The sequence below is a fragment of the Cervus elaphus genome, chromosome 11 (assembly GCF_910594005.1).
Source record: "Cervus elaphus chromosome 11, mCerEla1.1, whole genome shotgun sequence".
NCBI lineage: Eukaryota > Metazoa > Chordata > Mammalia > Artiodactyla > Cervidae > Cervus > Cervus elaphus.
In genome coordinates this window covers 5,338,956-5,363,529 of record NC_057825.1, presented here as the reverse complement: position 1 = coordinate 5,363,529, position 24,574 = coordinate 5,338,956, and the positions used below count along the sequence as shown (strand labels likewise).

At 49.6% G+C, this 24,574-nt stretch overlaps 1 protein-coding gene across 1 annotated transcript; it reads left to right on the top strand.

Annotated features, from left to right (window-relative positions):
* Positions 1 to 1,400: 1,400 nt before the first annotated feature.
* On the top strand, positions 1,401 to 22,189 carry PRRT1B (proline rich transmembrane protein 1B). The gene is made up of 4 exons (XM_043917963.1): positions 1,401 to 1,607; positions 16,795 to 17,258; positions 17,935 to 18,078; positions 19,437 to 22,189. The coding sequence occupies exons 1-4, from the start codon at positions 1,598 to 1,600 to the stop codon at positions 19,584 to 19,586; spliced, it is 768 nt and encodes a 255-aa protein (XP_043773898.1). The 5' UTR covers positions 1,401 to 1,597; the 3' UTR covers positions 19,587 to 22,189.
* The last annotated feature ends 2,385 nt before the right edge of the window (positions 22,190 to 24,574 follow it).

Genomic DNA, 24,574 nt, shown 5'->3' with positions numbered 1-24,574 from the left:
ATGTCCACTGAGTCATGGAAGTGGTGATGCTAGCTAACCATCTCATCTTTTGCCTTCAGTCTTTCCCTGCATCAGGGTCTTTTCCAGTGAGTTGATTCTTCATATCAGGTGGCCAAAGTATTGGAGCTTCAGCATCAACCCTTCCAATGTATATTCAGGGCTGATTTCCTTTAGGATTGACTGGTTTGATCTTGCAGTCCAAGGGACTCTAAAGAATCTTCTCTAGCACCACAATTCGAAAGCATCAATCCTTCAGTGTCCAGCCTTCTTTGTGGTCCAACTCTCACATACGTATATGACTACTGGAAAAACCATAGCTTTGACTATACGGACCTTTGTCAGCAAAGTGATGTCTCTATTTTTTTTTGCATCACCACAGAAAATACATTATGAAAAATGTACAGATTTTAAAAGGACCAGGTGAAAATTCTAACTGCGAAAAGTAAAGACTTGACACATTTTGCAGGGACTCCCCCGGTGATCCTGTGGTTAAGACTCCACACTGCCAACGCAGGGAGAGCATCTGTGTGTAAAACTCAAGCCGTAGACCACTTCCCTGGTAGTTCAGCGGGTAAGGAATCCGCCTGCAATGCAGGAGACCCCGGTTCAATTCCTGGGTCGGGACGATTCCCTGGAGAAGGGATAGGCTACCCACTCCAGTATTCTTGGGCTTCCCTTGCGGCTCAGCTGGTAAGGAATCTGCCTGCAATGCAAGAGACCTAAGTTCGAACCTGGGTTGGGAAGATCCCCTGGAGAAGGGAATGACTTCACCCGTTCCAGTATTCTGGCCTGGAGAATTCCATGGACTATATAGTCCATGGGGTCACAAAGAGTCAGACAGGACTGAGCGACTTTTCACTAATAATGACAGATCACTGAGGCCACTAGTCCACTACAGGGCACAGACAGAAACCACCCTCCTTGGTCCTTCAGGGTTTCCCATCTTCAGGGTTTGCCTCCTCCTCCTTGGTTCCAGGGATCTCTCTTCCCATCTTGGGAGCTCAGCTAGGAATTGAAATTGCTGTCTGGCTTGTGGGTGTAGTTTATCTAGCATTTCTGGATGTTTGGAGTAGACCTGCTTTGAATTCTCCAATCTGGCAAGTCTCAGGGAACAGAAGTGTCACACGCATTGTTTTAAACCCCAGGAGACTTCATATGAAAATCTGCACTGCTGGCTTCCCTTGCTGGGAGACACAGAAGGGGAGACTGGGCACTCCTCGGACCCGCAAGGCTCTTGTCGGCCACCAGGGCATCCGCTGGGCTCTCTGGCCGGCCGGTCTCCCGCGCTCCTTCACCGCCGCCGCCTCCAACCGTTCCCAGCTGGGCCTGGGCTGCGCCCCTCCTCCCACCCGCCTCCGACAAGGCCCGCTTCCCCGGGCCGGCCGGGCGCGGGTCCTGCGGAGGCGGCCAGGCCGCCTGGGTTCGGGCCCCAGCGGCCGGGGCGCGCGAGGAGCCACCTGTTGACCCAGCCGCGGGCAGTCCCGCGGTCAATGATTAACCGGCCGCGCAGCGCGCACCAGGAAACCCGAGCGGTCCGCGAGAGCGGAGCCGGGCCCGACGGCGGCGGCGGGAGGCGTGCAGCCTGGCTGGTCGCGCCATGGACGCAGGTAAGGGCGGCGGTCCCGGGGAAGGCGGGGACGACCCTCACCCCGGGCCCCGAGGCTGGCTCCGCGGGGTCCCAACCTGGCCCTGCTCTGGGACCCCTCTCCCTGCCGCCCGGGGCTGGGGGAACCGGCGGCTGCCGCGGGAAGTTCGGGGACCTTGGCCGTGCCCCCCTCCGCAGGGCGGGCGCCCCCGCGGGAGAGCTGGGGCGGGGCACCCTCGGCTTGGCCCCTGGGCGGGCAGCAGATGCCCCTGCAGTGGCGATCTGGGGGGTCGTGTTCCCCCCCAACCCCCACGCCCCGTCCTTCCTCTAGTAACTTTCTTCGCCCCTCTAGTTAGGCTGAAGTCTTTGGAGCGGGGGAGGGGCGACCCTGGCGGGGTGGGGGGCAGAGACGCGGAGCGATGGGGAGAGCCCCCGCAGACTGAAGCAGGGACCGAGGGGAGCGGGACGGGAGCGCGAGCTAAGAGAGCTAGACGGACTGGGTGGGGGCGCGGGAAGGCCCCGCAACTTTGGCGTCCGCGGCGCAGCCAGCACTGGGGGCGGGGGGGCGCGCTGATCCGAGAATCCCCCGGCCCCGGCCCCAACCTCGGGAGTCCCAAGCTGGCGAGCCAGGGGCTGCTGGTGACGGCGGGGGGACCGGAGCCGCGGACGGTGCGGCCGGCCTAACAACCCCCCCCCCCAACCACCAACCTGGGGCGGGGGCGCCCCTAGGTCTCTTCTGCAAGGGGCTCCCAGGGGGTTGCTGAAGCCAAGAGGGACCGGGCCCGCCTGGCTGTATCTGCCGCCGCCACCCCAGACCTCCAGGAAGCGCCCTCTTCCCCACCTTCGAGCACCTCCCACCCGGCTCCCGCCACCCCCACTTCTGGCTGGAATGTCCCGGCGAGGCTCGGGTGTCAAGAACTCGAGAACCTGAGGCCGCGGCGCGGCAGCCCCGCCAGCAAATGTATTTACTCTGCAGCTCTATCTCCGCGCCATCGGGCCAGGTATTTGTCCAGGCCGCCCGGGACAGCTGCGGTTTTTGTTATGATAACTGGGGCAGGGGCTGGCGTCTCCGCGGGGCGCTCGGTGCCCGAATTCGCGGGGTGGGTAGGTTCAGGTTACTGGCTGTGAACCTCAGAGAATGAGGCCCACCTGGGGCTCCCCTGGGACACTCCTGTAGGAGGCTCTCAAAACAGAGCCTGGCCATGTGTCCCCTAGTGTTATCTTTAAACGATCCTTTTACTGTTCTTGTCCCCATTTACACGTGAGGGAAGGGAGGATGGGGAGTTTAAATCTCTTAAGTTCGCACAGATGACAAAGCTGGCTCTTTTTTTTTTTTTTCTTTAAAGATAACTGAGACACTCAAAAAAATTTTTTTTGGCTGCGCTGGGTCTTCCTTGTGCCGGGGCTCTCCTTGCAGGCGCCTGGGCTCTCTCGTTGTGGCTGGGGGAGGAGGGGATGCTATGCCTTTCTAGTTGTGGGGTGCCAGCTCTCTCTAGTGGTGGTGGCAGGCCCAGATAGTTGCCCTGTGGTGGCATGCGGAATCTAGTTCCCTGACCTGGGATTGAACGTGCAAGCCCTGCGTTGCAAGGCAGATTCTTATTAACCACTGGATCACCCTGGCTCAGGGTCACTGCCGAGGTAATTATTCTCAGGGCCTGGCACCTGACAAATGCTTCAAAACAGTAGATGCTCATTTGAACATCTTCGTGGCAAAGCTTCATCTACTTAGCAGCCGTACAGGCACCTAACCTTGCTGAAATGATGGTATTTTGGTAGGATTTGTTGTACAAAATTGTATTTTTTTCTCAAGTATGGTCGATTTCCTGTGTTGTTAGTTTCAGGTGTAATTCAGGTATATATCCGCTCTTTTTCAGATTCTTTTCCTTTATAGGTTTTTACAAGATACTGACTTTAGTTCCCTGTGCTATAGGTCCTTATTGTTTATCTATTTTATATATTAGTAGTTTGTATCTGCTAATCCCAAACTCCTAATTTATCCCCACCCCCAATTCCCCTTTGGGAATAACAAGTTTGTTTTCTAAGTCTGTGAGTCACTTTCTGTTTGTTGTCTGTTTTTGTAAATAAGTCCATTTGTATCATTTTTTAGATTCCACATGTAAGTGATATATGATATTTGTCTCTGTCTGACTTACTCACCGAGTGTGATCATCTCTCCGTCCATCCCGAGTTGTATTTCTGAGCCTAGAACACAGTCCACTGGAGTTGCCCAGTGACAATGTGTGGGACTGAATGGCTGGCTGGCTGGGTGCCTCCACCTAGTCGCGTATTCAGAAGGTGGTTTGGGGGCTTTGTGTACCAGGGGAGGTGGATTTTGGCTCAGAGCTTGGTAAGTCAGCCAGCCAGTGACCCCTGGGCTGAGAGGACAGCCCTCTGGTGTGGACAGCAAAGGCGGCTTCTCGTCTTCGTCACAGTGTCCCTTTTGTTGTCGTTGCCTTGATTATTTAAAACCTCCAGCCCTTGGCGGGGTGGGTGAGGTTGGGAGCTGCCCTGGTGCCTCCCCCAGGGATATTTGGGCCAGCCCGGCCCTCCAATAGATCAACATCCCTGAAGCGCCCCCCCCCCCCCCCGCCCCAGATCCTTCTGGAAGAGCCCAGCTCTCTGGGTCAAGCTCAGAAGTCACAGGTCTTGCTGACGTTGTGTGACCTCATTTCTCGATGGTTTTCATTTCCCTGCCTCTTGCAGATTCCTCAGACTGGCCAGAATACCTTTCCAGTTTCTTCCAGCTGCTTCCTAACCTCAGATCACAGAGCCCATCTTAGTTGAGGGTCCAAGCACTGCCCACCCGCACACTCATCGCATTCCCACGATGACCCCGAGAGGCAGTGGTGTCCACATTTTAAGGACGAGGAAACCGAGGAGGTGCCGGGAGGGGAAGCAGCCCAGGCAGTATGGCCAGTGAGCCCGAGCTCCTGGTCGTGACGGAGACCTTCATCCAGGGACCTCCCTGGCGGTCCAGTGGTTAGGACTCCACACTTTCACGGCTGGGGCCCGGGTTCAATCCCTGGCCAGGGAACTGAGATCCTGTAAGTTGAGTGGCACTGTTGGAAAAAAAAAGACCCTCATCCCATATCTGGGATGCCACATCTGGGGCCCAGCTCTGCCCCAGGCACTGAGGGAGGAGGGAAAAGAGGCGTGCGTTCTGTGCCTTGTCACTCTTGCCAGCTTACTTCTCCTCCTCCCCTCTGGATGCGGTCGGGCTGGGTGCACCCCCACGGTACCCACCAGCCCCCCAACTTGCCTATACCCGTCTGGCCCTCAGCCGCCTTTCTGGCTCGGGCCACTGCGGCCTCCCCCTTTATTCAGCCTCTGCCTGCCCCCCACTCTCCTGCCCTCATCCCGGTCCTTCCACTGCTCCCAGAGGAAAGCTTCTGTATCAGTTGTCAGCTGGCTTTTGTTGCGGAACAAACCAGCTCAGAACTTAGTGGTCTAATGCAGCAGGCGTGTGTGGTCAGGATTGTGTGGGTCTGCAGGGTGGGGCCGGCTCCCTGGGCCTGAGTGGTCTGGGGGCTGGCAAGGCATTGTCTGTGGGTGCCCCCATTCTCCTCCTTGGGGCCAGCCCAGTGGGTGGCAGAAGGATTCCCAGCGGTGAGAGAGAGCAAGCCCCATTGTGCAAGTGTTCAAAAGCATGTTTTTTTCTTTAAAGAATGCCATCACTTTATTTGGGGTATAATTGAAGTACACCAAGCTGCCCGTATTTAAAATGTGCGTTTTGATCAGTTTTGACATATTGTGCATCTCTTCAGCAATCAGTACATCAAAATAACAATCTTCTTCACCCCCAAAAGTTTCCTTGTGCCCCTGGTTATCCCTTCTTGCAGTTATGAGTGGCTCTCTGTCCATCTCAATGGCACATTATTCTAGGATTTTATATACATGGAATCATATAGCCTGGACATTCTTTGATTGCCTGCTTGTCCGTGGCTTAATGATTTAGGGATCCATCCACATGGGCTTCTGTGCACATCCAGAGTTCATTCCTTTTTACTGCTGAGGAGTTGTAACTGTTAAATTACAGGTGGTCCCCAACTACAAATTACAGATGGTTCAGTGGTCTGGTTTTCAACTTTACAGTCGTGTGAAGGTGATGTGCATTTGGTAGAAACTTGACTTTGCGATTTGAATTCCGATCTCCGCCGCCCTGGCAGCATGCAGTCTGCTTCTCCGTCACAATGCTGGGCGGTGGCAGGGCCGTGGCGCCCCGTCACCCACTGAATCACGAGGGCACATTGCAGCCATTCTGTACCCACTCAGCCATTCTATTTTTCACTTTACAGTGTTCAGTAAGTGACAGGAGATACTCAGGCACTTGACTGTCAAATAGGCTTTGTGTTGTTTTGCCCAACTGTAGCTGCTGTAAGTGTTCTGAGCAGATTTAAAGCAGGCTGGTCTAAGGCTATGATGCTCTGGAGGTCAGTGTACTAAATACACCCCCCCCCCCCGCCCCAACTGCATGGTTTATGGGATCTTAGTTTCTCGACCAGGGATAGAACCCATGTCCTCGGGAGTGAAAGTGCAGAATCCTATTCACTGGGCCACCAGGGAATTCCCCTAAGTGCATTTTTGACTTAACAATATTTTTAACTTTTGATGGATTTATCAGGATATAAGCCCCATTGTGAGTCGAGGAAGATCTGTGCTCTCAACACTTGGGTGTTTTTTTTTTTAATACAATTTTATTTATGTGTTTACTTATTTTTTGGCTGCACCGGGTCGTCTCGCTAGGAGGGCTTTTCCCTGGTTGCGGAGAGCAGGGGCTGCTCGTCATCGCGGTGCAGTCTTCTCATTGCAGTGCCTTCTCGTTGCCGAGCAGCGGCTCTAGGGTGTGTGGGCTTCAATAGCTGTGGCTCCCAGGCTCTAGAGCACAGGCTCAGAAGTTGTGGTACATGGGCTTGCACGGGCGGCACGTGAAATCTTCCCGGAGCAGCGATCAAACCCGTGTCCTCTGCATTGGCAGGCGGACTCCTATCCACTATGCCACCAGGGAAGTCCCCAGCATTTAAAGAAGCCACATTTTAAAGAATCCGTACTTATTGCCGCGCAGTCTGGTGTGGCTGGGCGGGGTGCCTGTGTCTTGAGTGTCTCCTGAGGTTGTAGTCAAGTCATCAGCTAGGATACAGTCACCCCAAGACTCAGCAGAGGCTGAAGGGCTGCCTGCAATCTCAGCTGGTGGTCCGCAGGTTTCGGCGCCTCGTGGGTGGTCGGCTGTTGGATGAGGGCCTCAGCATCCTGCCATGTCACGTGGGCCTCTTCCATCATGGCTCATTTCCTTCTGGAGTCACCAGAGACACAAGGCAACTGTCAAGAAGGCAGGAACTTTTTAAAACATAATCTCAGAAGCGACCGCATCCCTGCTGCCTAGTCTCTTCACTGGAAGTCATGCAGGGGCTTCCCAGGTGGCGCTAGTGGTAAAGAACCCACTTGCAATGCAGGAGACGGAATAGATGGCGGGTTCAATCCCTGGGTCAGGAAGATCCCCTGGAGAAGGAAATGGCAACTCACTCCCGGATTCTTGCCTGGAGAATCTCCATGGACAGAGGAGCCTGGAGGGCTGCAGTCCATGGGATTGAAAGGAGTCGGACTCGACGGAAGGGACTGAGCACGCATGCAGGGACTTGCGTGATGGTCCAGCGGTGACGAGTCTGCCTTGCAAAGTGGGAGACATGGGTTTGATCCCTGGTGGGGAAACTGAGACCTCACGTGCAGCTACTGAGCCTGCGTGCTCTGGAGCCAGTGTACCGCAGAGTTTGTGAGCCACAACGAAAGAACTCCCGTGAGGCAACTATGACCCAATGCATCAGATAAATAAATCAGAGTGTGTGTGTGTGTGTGTGTATTTTTTTTTTAAAGTCACTCAGTGTGGTGGACACTCAAGGGGAGAGAATTATGTATTGGGGGTCAGGGGTCATAGAGGGTGCCTCCTGCAGACATGTTCCAATGTACGGACACAGCACAGTTGCTTTATCCATTCATCGGTTGTGGGCTCTGGGTCGTTTCCAGTTTGGGTCTATTGCAAACAGAGTTTTCTGTAAACATTTGTGTGGTCATACGTTGTTTGTATTTCTCTTGAGTAAATACCTAGGAGTGGAATAGCTAAATCTTAACAGCGTACATACGTTTAACTTTTTAAGACATTGTCAAACTATTTCCCAAAGTGGTTGTTAACTGTTTTATTTTCCTATTTGCAGTGTTTGAAAGTTTCCATTGTTCTACATATTTGCTCAAGCTTGCTAAGGTCACATTGGTTGGTTTTCTTTTCTAATTTTAGCTGTCCTAATGGGTGGTGATAGCTCGTGGCTTTAATTGGCGTTTCTAATTTTTAAACAATTTTACTTATTTGGCTGTGCTGGGTCTTCGCTGCTGCAGGGGCTTTCCCCTAGTTGCGACGAGCGGAGGCTACTCTCTAGTCGTGGCGTGCGGGCTGCTCGTTGCGGTGGCTTCTCGTCGCAGAGCACAGGCTCTGGGGCGCTCAGACTTCAGTAGTTGCTGCTCCCAGGCTCTGAAGCACAGACTCAGTAGCTGTGGCTTAGCTGCTCTGTAGTGTTTTGGATCTTCCCAGATCAGGGATTGAACCTTTGTCTCCTGCGTCTTAACCAGTGACCCAGCAGGGAAAGCCGGCATTTCTAACTTTGATGGCATTTCTGATGACTGAGGACGTGGAGCATCTTTGTATGTGCTTATTGGGCATTTGAATGTCTGCTTGGAAGTGTTTACAAGTATTTAGTCTACTTTCTTATCGGGATATTTGCCTTATTATTGAGTTTGAGTTCTTTATACAGTGTTGATAGAACCCTTTGTCTGATAGATATGTTATATTTTCTTCCACTCTGTGACTTGCCTTTGTAATTCTTCAGTTCAGTTCAGTCGCTCAGTCGTGCTGGACTCTTTGTGACCCCATGGACTGCAGCACGCCAGGCCTCCCTGTCCATCACCAACTCCCAGAGTTTGCTCAAACTCATGCCCATTGAGTCGGTGATGCCATCCAGCCATCTCATCTTCTGTCGTCCCCCTTTCCTCCCACCTTCTGTCTTTCCCAGCATCGGGGTCTTTTCAAATGAGTCAACTCTTCGCATCAGGTGGCTAAAGTATTGTAATTCTTAGCGATGTCTTTAAAAAAAAAATTAGTTGGCTACGTGGGGTCTTGGTTGGGGCCTGCGGGATCTTGCGTTGTGGCACATGGACTTTCTAGCTGTGGTGCGTGGGCTTCATTGCTCCATGGCACGTGGGACCTTAGTTTCCCCCACCAGGGATGGAATCTGTATCCCCCGCATTGCAGGGCGGATTCTTAACCACTGGACCCCCAGGGACGTCTCTGCATCTCACACCTTGATGTGTTCTTTCTTCGTGGTCACCCAGTTCAGAATCACTTTTCAGTTTACCTCGTGACTTTATTTTTGGTCCATGAATTCTTTAAGGTATATTATTTAATTTTCAGATAGTTGATATTTTCCTAGATACATCATTAGTATTGGTTTCTAATTCTGCAGTGGTCAGTAAATGCAGTAGGGATGATTTCAGTTCTTTTCACATTGATTTGTTTTATGGCCCAGTATGTGGTCTCTCTTGGTAAATATACATTGTGTTCTTGAGAAGAACGGTGTCTGCAGTTGCTGGGTACCATACTCTATAAACATCTGCTGGATCAAGATGCTTTATTGTATTGTTCAGATTGTCCGTGTTCTTACTGATGGTTTGTCTGGTTCTGTCAACTGGCGGATGAAGGTATTAACATCTTCTATAACTGTACATCTTGCATGTTTCTCTTTAACTCTACCAACTCTGTTTCATGTAAATTGAAGCTCTATTAGGTACATGTGCATTTATAATTGTTAATGTCCTCCTGGTAAATTATTCCTTTTATTATTAGTGTTTCTCTTTATTGCTGGTAATACATTTTTGTTTGTTTCCATTTTTTGTTTGTTTTGGCCATACCATGCAGCTTGTGAGATTTTAGTTCCCCAAACAGGGATTGAACCCAGGCCCACGGCAGTGAAAACACCGAGTCCTAGCCATGGGGCCACCAGAGAACTACCTGGAGTCTTCTTCGTCTGTCTAATCTGATTAAAAGAGCCCACTCCCGCCTTTTTTGCTTAGTTTGTTTGGCCTATCTTTTCCTACCCATTTATCACCTCTGTGTGTTTTAAGTGTTGTCCGTTGTTATTTGCTTGTAGGTCTTGGTTTTTATTTGTTATGTCAATCTCTGATTTTTAATTGGAAAGTTTAGATCAGCATTTATTGTAATTATTGATATGCTTTTTAATTATTGACATGATGTGTCATAATGTGTTGCTGAGTTGTGTCCAACTCTTTGAGACCCTGTGGACTGTAGCCCGTCAGGCTCCTCTGTCCATGGAGTTCTCCAGGCCAAAACACTGGAGTGGGTTGTCATTCTCTTCTCCAGGGGATCTTCCTGACCCGGGGATCGAACCCAAGTCTCCCGCATTGCAGGTGGATTCTTGACCTTCTGAGCCACCAGGGATGCCCGTTGATACGATATTTAAGACTAATTTTCTTGTTCTCACTTTGTCGCCTCTGTTTTGTTCCTCTGGTTTCTACCCCCTTCACTCCTGTGCTGTGCCCACTCCCCAGCTTTGTTGGGTATTAATTTGAATATTTTTTAGTATTCCATTTTAATTTATCTCTTGGTGTTTTTGCTGCATAGTTTCTGGTTATTTTTTTAGTGGTTGTGCTGTTCCAACCAGGGATCTTGGCCTTCTTCGTCAGTGAAATTGAGTAGAGGTCAGACACAAAATTCAGGCAAGGCTTTACTGAGGGTCCTGTTGCGGCGGGGATGGGGTAGTGAGAGCAAGTAACAGGTTCCCTTGCTTGCTCACTTGTGAAGAGGGGGAACAAGCTGGTTCCTCATGTGGGGTGAGGGTAGGGGTGTCCAGGGGTCGGGCTGGAGGGGTGGCTTATGTGGCTTGCCCACTGCTGAGGTGGTCGTGTGTGCAGAGGGCCTTCACAGGACCATGCTTTTGCTCCCAACCCTCTGCTTTTGCTCCCAGGTTCTTTGAAACTGGCAGTTGGGTTGTTTGGCTTTTTTTTTTTAACCTCTTTGTATCTTTTTGTCCAGAATTTGCCCTAACTGCACATGCGTGCAGTTATTTTTAGTCCCATATGGTCTCTTTGTATTTTGTTGTTGGAGGAGAGGTGTGTCCAGGTGTAAGCATTGAAGCAAAGGCTCCCAGGTTCCAGGCCTGTCTGAGGCTTAAGGATTAAAATACATACCTAACTTCTCACAGTCTCCTTAGAATTAGTATTGCATCACTTTCAGTAAGGTGTAGAATCTTGTAAATTTATAGATCTCTTTACCTTCATCCCCATGCATTAAGCTTTTATAACTTTAATAAGTGTTATAGTTTTCATGTGTACACATTGCAAACTCATCATAATATGTTATAATTTTGGCTTTCAACAGTCATACATTAGAGGACTTAAGAGGAAAAAATTATCTTATATTTACCGCAATTATTATACATCTATTGTTTTTCCTTTATTTCTCAAGTTCCAAGTTCACCTCTGATATTATTTCTTTTCTACCCAGAGAACTTTTTTTAACCTCTCTGTTACTGAAGGTCTCTGGTAAGGAATCCTCTGAGTTTTCTCCCATCTGAGGATGCCTTACTTGCGGTAGGCAGAACTCTAAAGATGGTGCCCATGTTTCCCTTCCCTAGTTATTCTGCCAAACACTAGTATAGGTATTGCTGTGAAGGGATTTTTGCAGATGGAATTAAAGTCTCAAGTCAGTTGATCTTAAAATACAGATTTTTCTGGATGGGTCCGGCTCTAACTGTTGCTTCTTGACCTGCATACAGGTTTCTCAGGAAGTAGGTAAGGTGGTCTGGTATTCCTGTCACTTTAAGAATTTTCCACAGTTTGTTGTGATCCACACAGTCAAAGGTTTTAGCATAGTCAATGAAGCAGAAGTAGATGATTTTCTGGAATTCCCTTGCTTTCTCTATGATCCAGTGGATGTTGGCTATTTGACCTCTGGTTCCTCTGCCTTTTCTAAATCCAAATTATACATCTGGAAGGTCTCGGTTCATGTACTGCTGAAACCTAGCTTGAAGGATTTTGAGCATTACCTTGCTAGATGTGAAATGAGCTCAATTGTGCAGTAGTTTGACTATTCTTTGGCATTGCCCTTCTTTAGGGTTGGAATGAAAACTGACTGTTTGCAGTCTTGTGGCCATTGCTGAGTTCCAAATTTGCTGACATATTTAGTGCAGCACTTTAACAGCATCATCTTTTATGATTTGAAATAGCTCAGCTGGAATTCCATCACCTCCACCAGCTTTGTTTGTAGTAAAGCTTCCTAAGGCCCACTTCGCATTCTAGGTTGTCTGGCTGTAGGTGAGTGGCCACACCATGGTGGTTATCTGGGTCATGAAGATCTTTTTTGTACAGTTCTTCGGTGTATTCTTTCCACCTCTTCTTAATCTTTTCTGCTTCTGTTAGATCCTTGCCATTTCTGTCCTTTATTGAGCCCATCTTTTTATGAAATGTCCCATTGGCATCTCTAATTTTCTTGCAAAGATCTCTAGTCTTTCCCATTCTGTTGTTTTCCTCTCTATCTTTGCACGGTTCACTTAAGAAGGCTTTCTTATCTCTCCCTGCTCTTCTCTGGAACTCTGTATTCAGTTGGGTATATCTTTCCCTTTCTCCTTTACAGTATTATTAGAGATTCACCATGCTATACACTACATCTCCAGGACTTATTTGTTTTATAACTGAATTTATACCTTTTGACCCCCTTCACGGATTTTGCCCACCCCATCCCCATTTCAGACAACCACGGATCTGTTCTCTGTATCCATGAACTTCGGTTTGTGCCGAGGTCCAGCCCCGGCAGGACCAGGTATACCCAAGGGATGAGTGGCGTCGGTGAGGAAGACAGACAGCAGACACACACACAGAAGGTTGTGTAGAAGAGGTAGCTTTTTTTTATTTTTAGGAAAGCTCAGTTTTTATAGAATGAACATTACCTCCCCCTTAAGTCACCACATATTACATCAGATATTGTTTTGTGCTTCTGTCAATATTTTTCTTTCCCATGTTTTTCCCCTATGCATTCATCTAGAACATTTCCGATTACAGGGTTTATTCTTAAATGTCCTGTACATAGTCTTGCCTCAATGGCCTAACATTCTCACTCTAACAAAAACAATGTTCCACAAGTCTCAGGTATAGTGTAAATTCTTTGGACAATAAAACAATACATGGGAAGGGTCACAGTAACATGTTTGACATTTCTGAGAATAGTACCATGAGAAAAACCTGATGTTTTTCTTTACCTGAAACCACAAAATCTCAATTTACAACGATTAACTATTAAACAGCAAAAACACCTCTATTAATAGTGAGATAATGGCAGTGAAGCTGGTTAATATAAATCTTCTATTGAAATCCTATGTACCCCATTTTCTAATTCTACAAAAATACCCATAATCTCCCATGTTGTTTAAAGACAGGGAAACAATGAACAAATAGCGGCAAGGAAATAGCAGTAGTGAAAACCCTCTCAACCAAGGAGCAAGTAAACTGAAGCAGTATATCTACTTCTAAATCTAAATGCATCTACTCTTTTCTATTCTAGAACATTATAATCTTTTAAGCAAGCAGCCAAACTATACCTGCGGCCTTTTCTTTTTTGACTTGATGTTTATGGTCGTGTCCTGAGCCAGAGCAATCATAAGCATTTCCAAAAAGGCTTAGACTTTTCCAGGGAGGCCTTGTTACTATCTATTATATTTCCAAAAATTAATAGAAAGCCCAACAACAGAAAGACAGAAGGAAGAAAGGGACATACCAGGCCCCCAGGACAACCTCGAGGGGAAGAGCTGCCTTGCAGGTTCCCTTCTGGTCCCGGCGGCTCCGGAGGGGACATATTGGGCCCCTGGGGCAGCCCCATGTGAGGAAGAGCTGCCTTGCAGGTTCCTCTCTCGTCCCATGACCTTGTCACGGACTGGGTGCATCCCGGTGGCTCCCGACAGGTTTGTTTTTTCCCGATTCCACATTTGAATGAGATCATGCACTATTTCTCTTTCTCTGTCTGACTTATTTCATTTAACATAATACTCTCAAGGTCCATCCACGTTATTGCACATGGTAAGATTTCATTCTGTCTTAATGGCTGAATAATATTGTAAGTGTGTATAACATATTTCAAGGCAAGATTTTTGTTAATATGTTTACACACACACACACATATCATTTTCTTTATCTGTTCATCTATCAGTGGACACTTAGCTTGTTTCCATGTCTTAACTACTGAAAATAATGCTGCAATGAACATGTTGAGTGCATATAGGTTTTTGAGTTAGTGAATTTTTTTTTTCCTTCAAAGACCCAGATTAGAATTGTTGAGGTATACAGTAGTTCTTGGCTTCCTTGGTGGCTCAGTCAGTGAAGAGTCTGCCTGCAACGTGGGAGACCTGGGTTTGATCCCTGGGTCGGGAAGATCCCCTGGAGAAGGGAATGGCAACCCATTCCAGTATTCTTGCCTGGAGAATCCCATGGACAGAGGAGTCTGGTGGGCTACAGTCCATGGGATCACAAAGAGTCGGACATGACTGAGTGATTAACTTTATTATTATTTTTTTTTACAGTAGTTCTATTTTTAATTTTTTTCAGGAATCTCTATACTGTTTTCCATAGTGGTCACACCAATTTACATTCCCACCAATAGTGGACATGGGTTTTCTTTTTTCTACTTCCTCATCAACACTTGTTATTTCTTTGCTTTTTGATGACAGCCATTCTAACAGGTGTGAGGCGATAGCACATTGTGGTTTTGATTTGCATTTCCCTGACTGAGCATCTTTTCAAGGCACCCTTTTGGCCCTCTGTACGTCTTTGGAAAAGGTCTGCTCAGATCCTCCGCCCGGTTTTTAATTGTAGGTTTATTTTTTGCTATTGGGTTATATGAGTTTTAAAAAAATATACTTTGGATATCAACCCATATAAAATACATGATTTGCAAATATTTTCTCCTATTCAGTAGGTTGCCAGTTCCTTTTGTTGATGGTTTCCCTTGATGTGCAGAAACTTGTTAGTTTGATGTTGTTCCAACTTGTGTGTGGTGGCGTTAGTTGCCTTTGCTTTTGGCTTCAAATCTAAAAAAAAAAAGTCATTGTCAAGACTAATATCAAGAAGCTTACTGCCTATGTTTTCTTTTGGAAATTTTATGGTTTCAGGTCTTACATTCAAGTCTTTAATCCATTTTGAGTTAATTTTGGGGTATTGTGTTCATTTATGGGTATGGTGTAGTGGGCAGAATGTATTGTTGAATTTTGTTTGCTAATATTTCCTTGTTGAGGATTTTTACATCTGTGTTTATCAGGGATACTGGTTTGCACTTTTCTTGGAGCATCCTTTTCTGATTTTGGTATCAAGGTAATGTTGGCTTCATAAAATGAGTTTGGAAGTGTTTCCTCCTCTCTTTTAGTTTTTTGTAGAGTTTGAGGATTGGTATTAATTCTTTGGGTGTTTGGTAGCCATCTGGTCTTAGACTTCTATTTGTTGCCAGGTTTTTGATCACTGATTTGGTCTCCTTAGTTTAGTCCTCAGTCTGTTCAGGTCTTTTTTCTTCGTGATTTGGTGTGGTATGCCGTATGTGTCTAGGAATTTATCTGTCGTCTAGATTGTCGAATCTGTTGGCATGTAATTGGTCATAGTAGTCTGTCATGAGCCACTGTATTTCTGTGGTATTGGTAAATGTGTCCTCTTTCATTTTTAATTTTATTTGAATCTTCTTTTCTTCTTAGTCTATCTAAATATTTGTCCATTTTCTTTATCTTTTCAAAGAAGCAGCTTTTAGTTTTATTAATATTTTCTATTGTCTTTTTAGTCTCCATTTCTACTCTGATCTTTGTTATTTCCTAAATTCTACTAGCTTTGGGCATCATTTGTTCTAGTTCCTTGAGGTGTAAATTTAGAATATTTATGAGATTTCTGATGTTGTATAGGCATCTGTTTTTATGAGCTTTGCTGCAGCTCAAGTTTTGGTGTGTTCTATCCATTTTCATGTGTCTGAAGGTATTTTTAAAAAATTTTTCTTTTGATTTCTTCTTTGACCCATTGGTTGTTCAACAGCATGTTGTTTAATCTCTGAATTTTCCTGTTTTCTTCCTATAGTTGATTTCTTGTTGGCAAAGATGCTTGGTGTGACTTCAATCTTCTAAGGTTTAGAAAGGCTTACTTTGTAGCCTACTATGAATTATCCTGAAGGATGTTCCATATACACTTGATAAGAATATGTATTCTGTTTATTTTGGATATATATTCTGTATAATATGTGTTTGAGTTTATCTGGTCTAACATGTCCTTTAAGGTTGCTGTTTCCTTATTTATTTTTTTTAATCTGGGTGATTTATCCATTGATGTAAGGTGGATATCAAGGTTCCCTATTATTGTATTGCTATCAATTTCTTTAGGTCTGTTATTATTTGCTTTTATATTTAGGTGCGGCCTGGAGGGGCTCAGCTGGTCAGGACACTCTCAGGGGGTGCAGGGGGGCACCTTCAGGACTTCTGGGGCCCGCGGGGGCACCCGCAGGGTTTATTGAGCGGATGCTGGAGGTCCTGCCCAGCCTGGAAGGCAGCCCTTCGGCCTACTGGGTGGTCTTCTCTCCCACCCACTGTTCTTGGCTGCTCCCTTCCCCTCCCCATCTCATCACGTCTGTTCCTTCTCTGCCTCATAGGCTCTTGGCCCTCAGTGACCTGGCTTTTCTGGGTCGTGGGGTAGCCAGGGTCCAGCGACTCCAGAGCGGAGAATCTGATTGGCTTAGACCAGCTCCATTGGACGTGTCTCAGCCTATGAGGGGGCTGCCCTGCGCCGAAGCATCTGCCTTGGTTCCATCTGCTGAGGCATCAGGGCCCTGGGGCCAGGACCACCTCCCCGCAGGTGCAGTGCGGCCTGCCTTCCATCCCGCTGGCCATCTGTACTGGCTGTGTGGCTGCCAGGAAGGCACGTCCGCTCTCTGAGCCCCGTTTTCGTGTCCCCTGGTTGCCCTTTGGATAGAGCTTCAGGGGCGCAGGCTCGGGGAGGCCTGAGTGTGGGGTTCACAGGTCAGGATCAGCACGGTCACTGTGACTGTCCTCGGAGGGGCTGTCTTCTGGGGTCTGTGAGGAGGACTCCCCCCTGGGCCAGCAGCCTTTTGGGGGCTCACTGCCTCTGCTGTTTCTTCCCAGGAGCAGACGCGAAAGGGGGTGGCAGCCCCGCGGTCCCTGAGGACCCCGCACGCCCTAGGCTCCCGCAGCTCCCGCGCCGCCCGCAGCTCCTGGAGGAGGACCAACCGCCCAGCGAGGAAGCGGCCGCCGCGGATGGAGGGGACGCCGCGGCGCCAGAGGGACCCCCGGGCGACCCCGCCGCCGAGGCCTCCGCGGCGCCCCCTGCCCAGGCCCAGGCCGTGGCCGCGGGTGAGGCCCTGCAGATGCCCAAGGCGGCGGCAGGCGGGGTGCCCAACATCGGCTTCGTGGGCGAGCCCCCGCCCTACGCGCCGCCAGACCCCAAGGCCGAGCACCTGCTCTACCCACCGCCCTTCCCGCCGCCGGTGCTCTTCCCGCCGGCGCCCGCCGCCCCGGCCCTGTACCCGCCGCCCGCGCCACTCTTCCCCGCGCCTGCTGCGCAGCCGCTCTTCGCGACCTTCCCGGTGGTGAGTCAGCCCGTGGGGACCCCCTTCCCTCAGCCACCCTTGCAGAGGTTGCGGCTGTGCCCTGGGTCGCAACAGAAAAAGGCTCCCTCCGTCTGGGGCGTGGGCGAGCCTGCGCGACCTCACAAGGGCCGGGTCGTTTGAGCTGGGTTCTGTGGGGTGAACAGGAGAGTTCAGGCAGAGGCGAGGAGGAGCGCCCAGCACAGGCGTTGCAGGGATGCCAAGGCTGGTGCATCCCGGGAGTGAGAGCTGTTGGTCTAACTTATTGGGGAGATGATAAGAAGAGGTGGGGGTTCCGCTGTGAGGGAGACCCCAGGGCCTTTGGTAGCCGATGAGTTGATATAGAGTTCTAGGAAAACCCTGGCTGCCTGTGGAGGAGAGCTTTGAGGTTCGCCCCCTGGTGTGGAACAGTGGAGGACGTGGAGATCCTGGGGGCTGCAGCCTGGACTGAGCGTTCTGTAGGGGACAGAACCGGAGGACTCCAGGGGGCTGTGTGACAGGCGGGGTGCTGAGCGGGCAGGAGTGGGGCCCTGCGCCCCGGGCGGCCTGCAGCCTGGCTGGGAGAGGCTGGACGGTGGCTGGAGTGTCAGCTCCATGGCTGTCGCCGACCGTGTCCTCACCCCGGTGTCTGGGGGCTGCGGCCCGCTCCCTTACCACGCCGTGGCCTCTGCCTCTGCAGTACAACAGCCCCGTGGCGGGCGTGCCGGCCCCGGCCCCGGCGGAACACAGGCCCCTGCCCAAGGACTACATGATGGAGTCCGTGCTGGCGACCCTCTTCTGCTGCCTGCTCACCGGGCTCATCGCCATCGTCTACTCCCACGAGGTAGGAGGGCGGGGTGGGGGTGCCCTGGTGCAGCCTCCCGGCCTGCTGTGCCCGGGTCCGCCGTGTTCCCCCCCACCCCCGAGAAGGCTGGCAGAATTGGGAGATCAGTGCCCAGTTGTCTGGGGTCCTGGCCCCCTTCTCTGTTGTCTCTGCCCCTGCCACTCAAGATCTGCTCTGGAAGATTCCACTGAAACAGTTCACACTGAGGCGTGGACGATCCAGGCCCAGGGAACTGCCCATCCCATGGGGCTTGTGCTTCAACTTAGATTTTTTTAACAATAATTTAATTTGGGCTCTGCTGGGTCTTTGTTGTTGCTTGGGGCTTTCCCTAGTTGCAGCGAGCAGGGGCTCCTCCTAGTTGAGGTGCGTGGGCTTCTCTTGTTACGGAGCACGGGCTCTAGGGCACATGGTCTTCAGTAGTCATGGTTCCCGGGCTCTGGAGCACGGGCCAGTATTTGTGGCGCATGGGCTTAGTTGCTCCATGGCCTGTGGGATCTTCCCAGATCAGGGATCGAACCCACGTCTCCTGCATTGGCAGGCGGATTCTTTACCACGGAACCACCAGGGAAGCAGCAGGGGCTTGTGTTTAATCTGTCCATCTGCTCGTTTATTCTACCCACCCACCTCTGTCTGTCCTTCCCAGCTACCCACCTCTCATCCACCCGCTGCCCGCCTCTCCATCCACCATCTGTCTAGTCTGCATCTATGCATCCACCCACCCCATTCATCCGTTAATGCGCCCGTCTGCCTGTCTGTCCATCCACCATCCACCCACCTGCCATCTCGATAACACCCTTTCTTCTTCCTCCCTCCCCGCCATTCCTGACCTTGACTCAGCCCTGGGGGACTCGGCATGTCACTGTCCTAATAAGAGTAGGAAGGCCCTGGGGCTTCTGCTCAAGGCTGACCTGAGCCCCCCGGAGGTCAGGCTCCCCGGTCATAAGCAAGACGGGACCGGGGCGGGGGAGCTGAGTGAGGACCGGGCCCTCAGAGGTGCGATTCTGGAGGCTGCTGCCTGCCTGTCAGTTCTGGCTCCGCCATCAGCTGCGGGACCCTGGTGTGGGTCGCTTAACCTCTCTGAGCCTCTGTTTCCTCATTTTCAAAGAGGGGCCAACGATGATACTGAAATCGGGGTTGTGTGGATGGTGAGGGATGTGGCCTGGAGTACGGATGTGGGTCAGGCCCGCGGCCAGTGCCCGGGATGGCTGCCACCGCCTTGATGGCTGCTGCTCCCACGTGAGCCGTGGCCTGGACCAGGCCCTGACCGCCTCGCGGGTCAGCTGTCCAGTCTGTGCGCTGGGGCCGGGCTGGCTCCGGGGTGTCTGGGTCCGCTCACCACTCCTCTGGTCTCGTTGCAGACCCGCGCGGCCCTGGCCCGGGGAGATCTGGCCCAGGCTCAGGAGGCCTCTCGCAAGGCCCGCTCGCTGGTGCTCTTCAGCCTGCTCTTCGGGGTCTTCGTGTCCACCAGCTGGGTCATCTACGTGGTGGTCGCGCTCTACCTGCCCTGAGGGCTGCTGGCTCCCCGGCGACTCCGGGTCCTCGGCCAGGCTCCTTCTGTGGATGTGAATTCCTGCCGGCAGCCGCCTGTCACCCAGACGGGACCTGGGCGGGGGGCCGGGAGACGGTGGACTCTGCGGCCCGTGGCACCCCTGTGGCCGGGCCTCAGCGTCCTGGCCCGAGGGGGCCCCAGTGCCCTGGAGGCTCCAGCTGGGGGACGGGGGCCAGCGTCCCCACAGCCTGGCCTTCGCCTGACCCCGAGGGACCAGCGCCCTCCTCTCCTCGGAGCCGCTGGCAAGGACGTTTCCACCTCTGGCTGCCTGTGCCCGCAGGGCCGAGCTGCCTGGCTCTCGCCCTCCCTGTGGGAGCTGAGAGGAGCAGCCTCCCCTCTCCTGGGTTGCCCCCACCCAACCTGGGAGGCAGCCTCTCTCTCTCCTGCTGACCCCTCGCCCTGAAACCAGGCCACGGCGTCCGGTCAGTGGACTTACAGCAACACGCCGGGCGGAGCGTCTCGTGGCTGCTTCGGGGGGTTGCTGGTCCTGGTCCCTTCGGGGGCTCTGGGGTTCCCCCCTCCTGTCCCTCCGGGATGCTGTTCTCTGCCCACGCTGCCGTGGTGTCTGACTGGTGCACGTGGGCTGGAGCAGGGCGGGAATTTCTGTTGGGTCTTTCCTGGCCAAAGGTGACGGGAGGGTGGCGATGTCCACCCGCATGGAGAGGAGGAGGGGACCCCGGCGGAGTCATGAAGGTGGACAGCTCCGGGGGGCTCTCTGAGCGCCCACTGGGTGCTGGTCATCGCGCCGGGACTCACCAGGACTGGGAACTGAAGCAGGATCATGTCCCGTCTCAACCCTTGGGATGCTTCCGGAGCCCCTCAGATGCGGATGCAGAAGCAAGAGAGGCAGTATGCTGCGTGGAGCTTGAGAGGGGGCCTCGTGGTCCAGGCTGCGGGGCTGGCCCAGATTAAGGCTCTCAAACCCTAAAATGCATGATTGTCACGAAAGAGGAGGAGGAAATGGGATTTAGGGGTCCACAGACGCTGGACGGCCACAGCGACTCCTGTCACTAAACTCTTTTAAGTAAAATCAAAATAGAAAGAAAGAAATGTAGACCAGTGTGCCGCTAGCCCGAAAGCCTACAGGAAACACCTGGGAGCCTTGTTAAAGTGCAGATCCTCATTCTGTAAGTAGGGCCCGAGATCCTGCAGTTCTCATTTCTACTCCTAGGTGCCACTGAAGCTGGTAAATGGACCAACTGCACGTGGCTAAAACCATTAAACCAGGACCAAGCCACAGACGCCCCCTACAGTCTCCGTTCAGCACTGTTGTGAGGTTCTAGCTAATGAAACAGCAAAAAATGAAATTTGTAGCATGAAAACTAGAAGAGAAAAAATGATGCTCTGGCTAGAGTATGCAAAAGTCCATGAAAAATTAGAATAAGAGGACTCAGAAAAGTGATGATAGTAGTCAGTAGCCGTATTCAGTTAAAAGTGGAAAAAATTTAAAATTCCACTCAATACTGTGATTAAAAAAACAGTAAAACTTAGGCATAAATTTAACAGGAAGAGAGAGAACAATTTTTTTTGGAAGGAAAGTACAGTGTTATAAGGCGCCATACAAGGAGTCTGGGACAGCTAGTGTTTAAAAAAAAACCCAACACCTCTGAAAAAAGCAAAGAACAAAATATCTGCATAGAAAGATGTAATATATTAAAACATCTAGCTTTCTTAAACAGACTTAATGAAATTCCAAAAAGAAAGCCAGGCTTTTAAAACTGACAAAGATGTTTGTTTAAAAAATTAATATGGAAGGAAAATGTGCAAAAATGATTAATTTTTCAGTTTAATGAGGGAAGACTATCTTCACCAGATTTTGAAACTTACGATAAAGCTACAGTAAATGCAGGGTGCAGCATGGCTTTGCCACAGAACTGGAATGGTGAAACAGAGAAGCCCAGAAAACATTTCAAGTGTATGTGGGACATTAATTTCTGGCCCAGATAGCATTTTAGTTGAGTGAGTCAGGGCAGACAGTAAGGAGAGTTGGCTAACTGGTTGGGAAAAAACTGATTGTCCTCCTGTTATATAAATAAATTCCAGACATGTTACAGAGCTAAGTAGTATGAAATAAAGGTGTACTAATATTATATGAGGCTTAGGGGAGTACTTTTATAACTTCAGGGTATTAGGCAGTGTGGAAGGGGCGGCCTCCTAGAATCTGGAATACTGTCGTGGAAAAGACTGGTAGCTTTGAGTTCTGTGTGTTAGGGAAGAACTTACTTAAACCATCGGATGATTTTTACTTATCAGATTGGAAAATGTTAGAAAGATTCATTCCGGGGTTGGTGAAACCTTGACCCACTCATTTGTTGCTAGGGAGGTGTGCATTGCTACCCTCTTTGTAGAAGATAGACTGTGGTATCTATTAGTTGTATGTGTGTACTAGGTATTAATGTGCACGTACGTGCAAAGACCAGAGTCTGGAAGGATGTGTTCCAAACTGCTGGGAGTGACTGCCCCTGGGGAGGGACTGCACTGGGAGGGTTTGTGCAACACATGGCTGGATTTTAAAATGCGGGTGTGTTCACGTGTTGTGTGATTAAAAAGCAACTGGAAAAATTGTGCGTGCCTTTTGACCCAGTCATTCCAGTTTGGGGATCCTCCGGGGTAGAAGAAGCCGTCCATTTCAACAGACGTTTGTCAGTGTTGTTACTGAAGGGCCCTGAAGGAGAGCTGGCCGGGGCAACTCTGGAATGAAAGCTCTGATGACATTGGGGCGTGTCCTGATTTTGGGGATGTTAAAATACACGTGTCTTAGCGTCACGGCAGTGTGGTGTCGAGGTGTTTGACCTCGGAGAGTGGTAGAGACAGGCCTTCCTGAGAGGGCTGAGTGTGGATGCAGCCGTCCCCAGGTGGTTCCATCATTTTGCGTTCCCACCAGCACCTGTTGGGGGTCCCAGTTGCTCCACAAACTCATCAGTCCCTGGTTTTTGTCAATCTTTTACATTTTAGGGGTTCTGGTTGTTAAAACTATGGTGATATTTTAGTGTGGCTTTAATTTGCATTTTGCTGACTAATGGATGATACTGGGCTTTTTATCATATGCTCATCAGCTATGATGATCTGATGATCTCTTCAGATATGATCTCTTTTAAACTTTTATTTATTTTTGGCTGCTCCGGGTCTTCGCTGCCCTTGAGTGGGTTTTCTCTAGTTGTGGCAAGCGGGGGCGCCTCCTCACTGGGCTGCAGGGGTTTCTCACTGCGGGGGCTTCTCTGGCTGCAGGGCACAGGCTCTGGGGGCGCGGGCTTTGGTAGTTGCAGCTTGCCGGCACAGTCGTTGCAATGCATGGGGCTAGGTGCTCTGCAGCATGCGGGATCTTCCAGGATCAGGGATGGAACCTGTGTCTCCTGAGTTGGCAGGCGGATTCTTCCCCACTCTGCCACCAGGGAAGTCCTGGATCACTTGTGCTTGTTCAAGTCTTATGCCCGTTTCTGGGCTGGATTGTCTTTCTCTTATCAGTTCAGAGGAGTTCTTTGGTGCTTTTTAGGTATGAGTCGTGTTAGATTCAGGGATCGCAAATACCTTCTACTTTTGTAGCTTCCCTTTTTTACTCCCTTAATGGTGTTGTTGGATGAAAAGAAGTTCTCAACTATAACCATGCAGATTTATCTTTTCCTTTATGGATTATGTTCTTTTGGAAAATTTTTAGGAAAATTTTCCTGCTCCTGGGTCATGATCAGATATGCTCTTTTGTTGTCTTCACGATCTAGAAGCTTTATTGGTCTCTTTTCACATTGTTTTCAGATTTCCACCCAGCGGGACTAGATCCTAGAGATCCGTTTGTCTGTTTTGGTTACCACAGTCATACTTCATGTCTGAGACTTGATATAAGTCTTGCCATTGAGTGGGTCAAGTCCTGGCACCATCTTTGAGGGTCTTATCATTTAAAAATCATTTGTATTTACAGTAAATTTTAGAGTTAACCCTTCACCTCCTAAAAGCACTGGGATGTTGACTATGATCACTTTAAGTCTATAGATTCATATGGGGACAACAGACATCTTCACAGCACTGTTTTTCCAACAAACATGATGAATCTCCTTATGTTTAATAGGTTGTTTAAAGAGTTCCCTTGATTTTTTTTGTGTGTGTGTATGCAGAAAATCAGCACATCTTTTGTTAGTATCCATAGGGTATTTGATTTTTTTGCTCCTTTAATAAATATGATCACTTTTATTTCTTTTGTTACTTGTTAGTGTACAAAAATGCAGTTGATTCTTGACTTGGAACCCGGCACCTCTTTCTAAATTCACTTATTCTGGTAACTTATCTGGAGATTCTGTTGGATTTTCATTTTGCACTGTCTCTTCTATACAGAGTATTATAATCTATGTATGCAATGAGTTTTTTGTTTCCTTTCCAGTCCTTACTCTCCTTACACTGGTTGGAACCCCAAGTACAATGCCAGGTAGCAGAGCTGACAGTGGCAGCCTTCTTTTTCCTTGTTTCAAAAGGAAGCCTTCCACACATCCTGTTCTTATGGAAGTACTCTTCTGTTTTGCTAAGAGTTTGTGTGTGTGTGTGTTTGTGTTTAATTATGCTTTCTAATCATGCATGGGGGAATTCCCTGTGGTCCTGTGGTTGGGATGTGAGCCTCCATTGCAGGCAGGATCCCTGGTCAGGAACTAAGATCCCACAAGCCACTCAGCTTAGTGCAAAAAAAAAAAAAAAAAATCCATGCACAGATATTGAATTTTATTTCTTTTACGTGTCTACTGAGAACATTATCTGACTTATTCTGTTAATATGGTGACTTCATGTTGATTTTCAAATATTAAGGTAACATTTCACTCTTGGAACAAACTGTCTTGATCATGACATATCTTTTTTATATTTGATGGACTGTTTCTAGATATTTTGTTTAGGATTTTTGGTACCTGTGTTCATAAGTGAAGTTGATCTGTAATTTCATTCTTATCTGTGACTTTGGTAGCAGGGTTG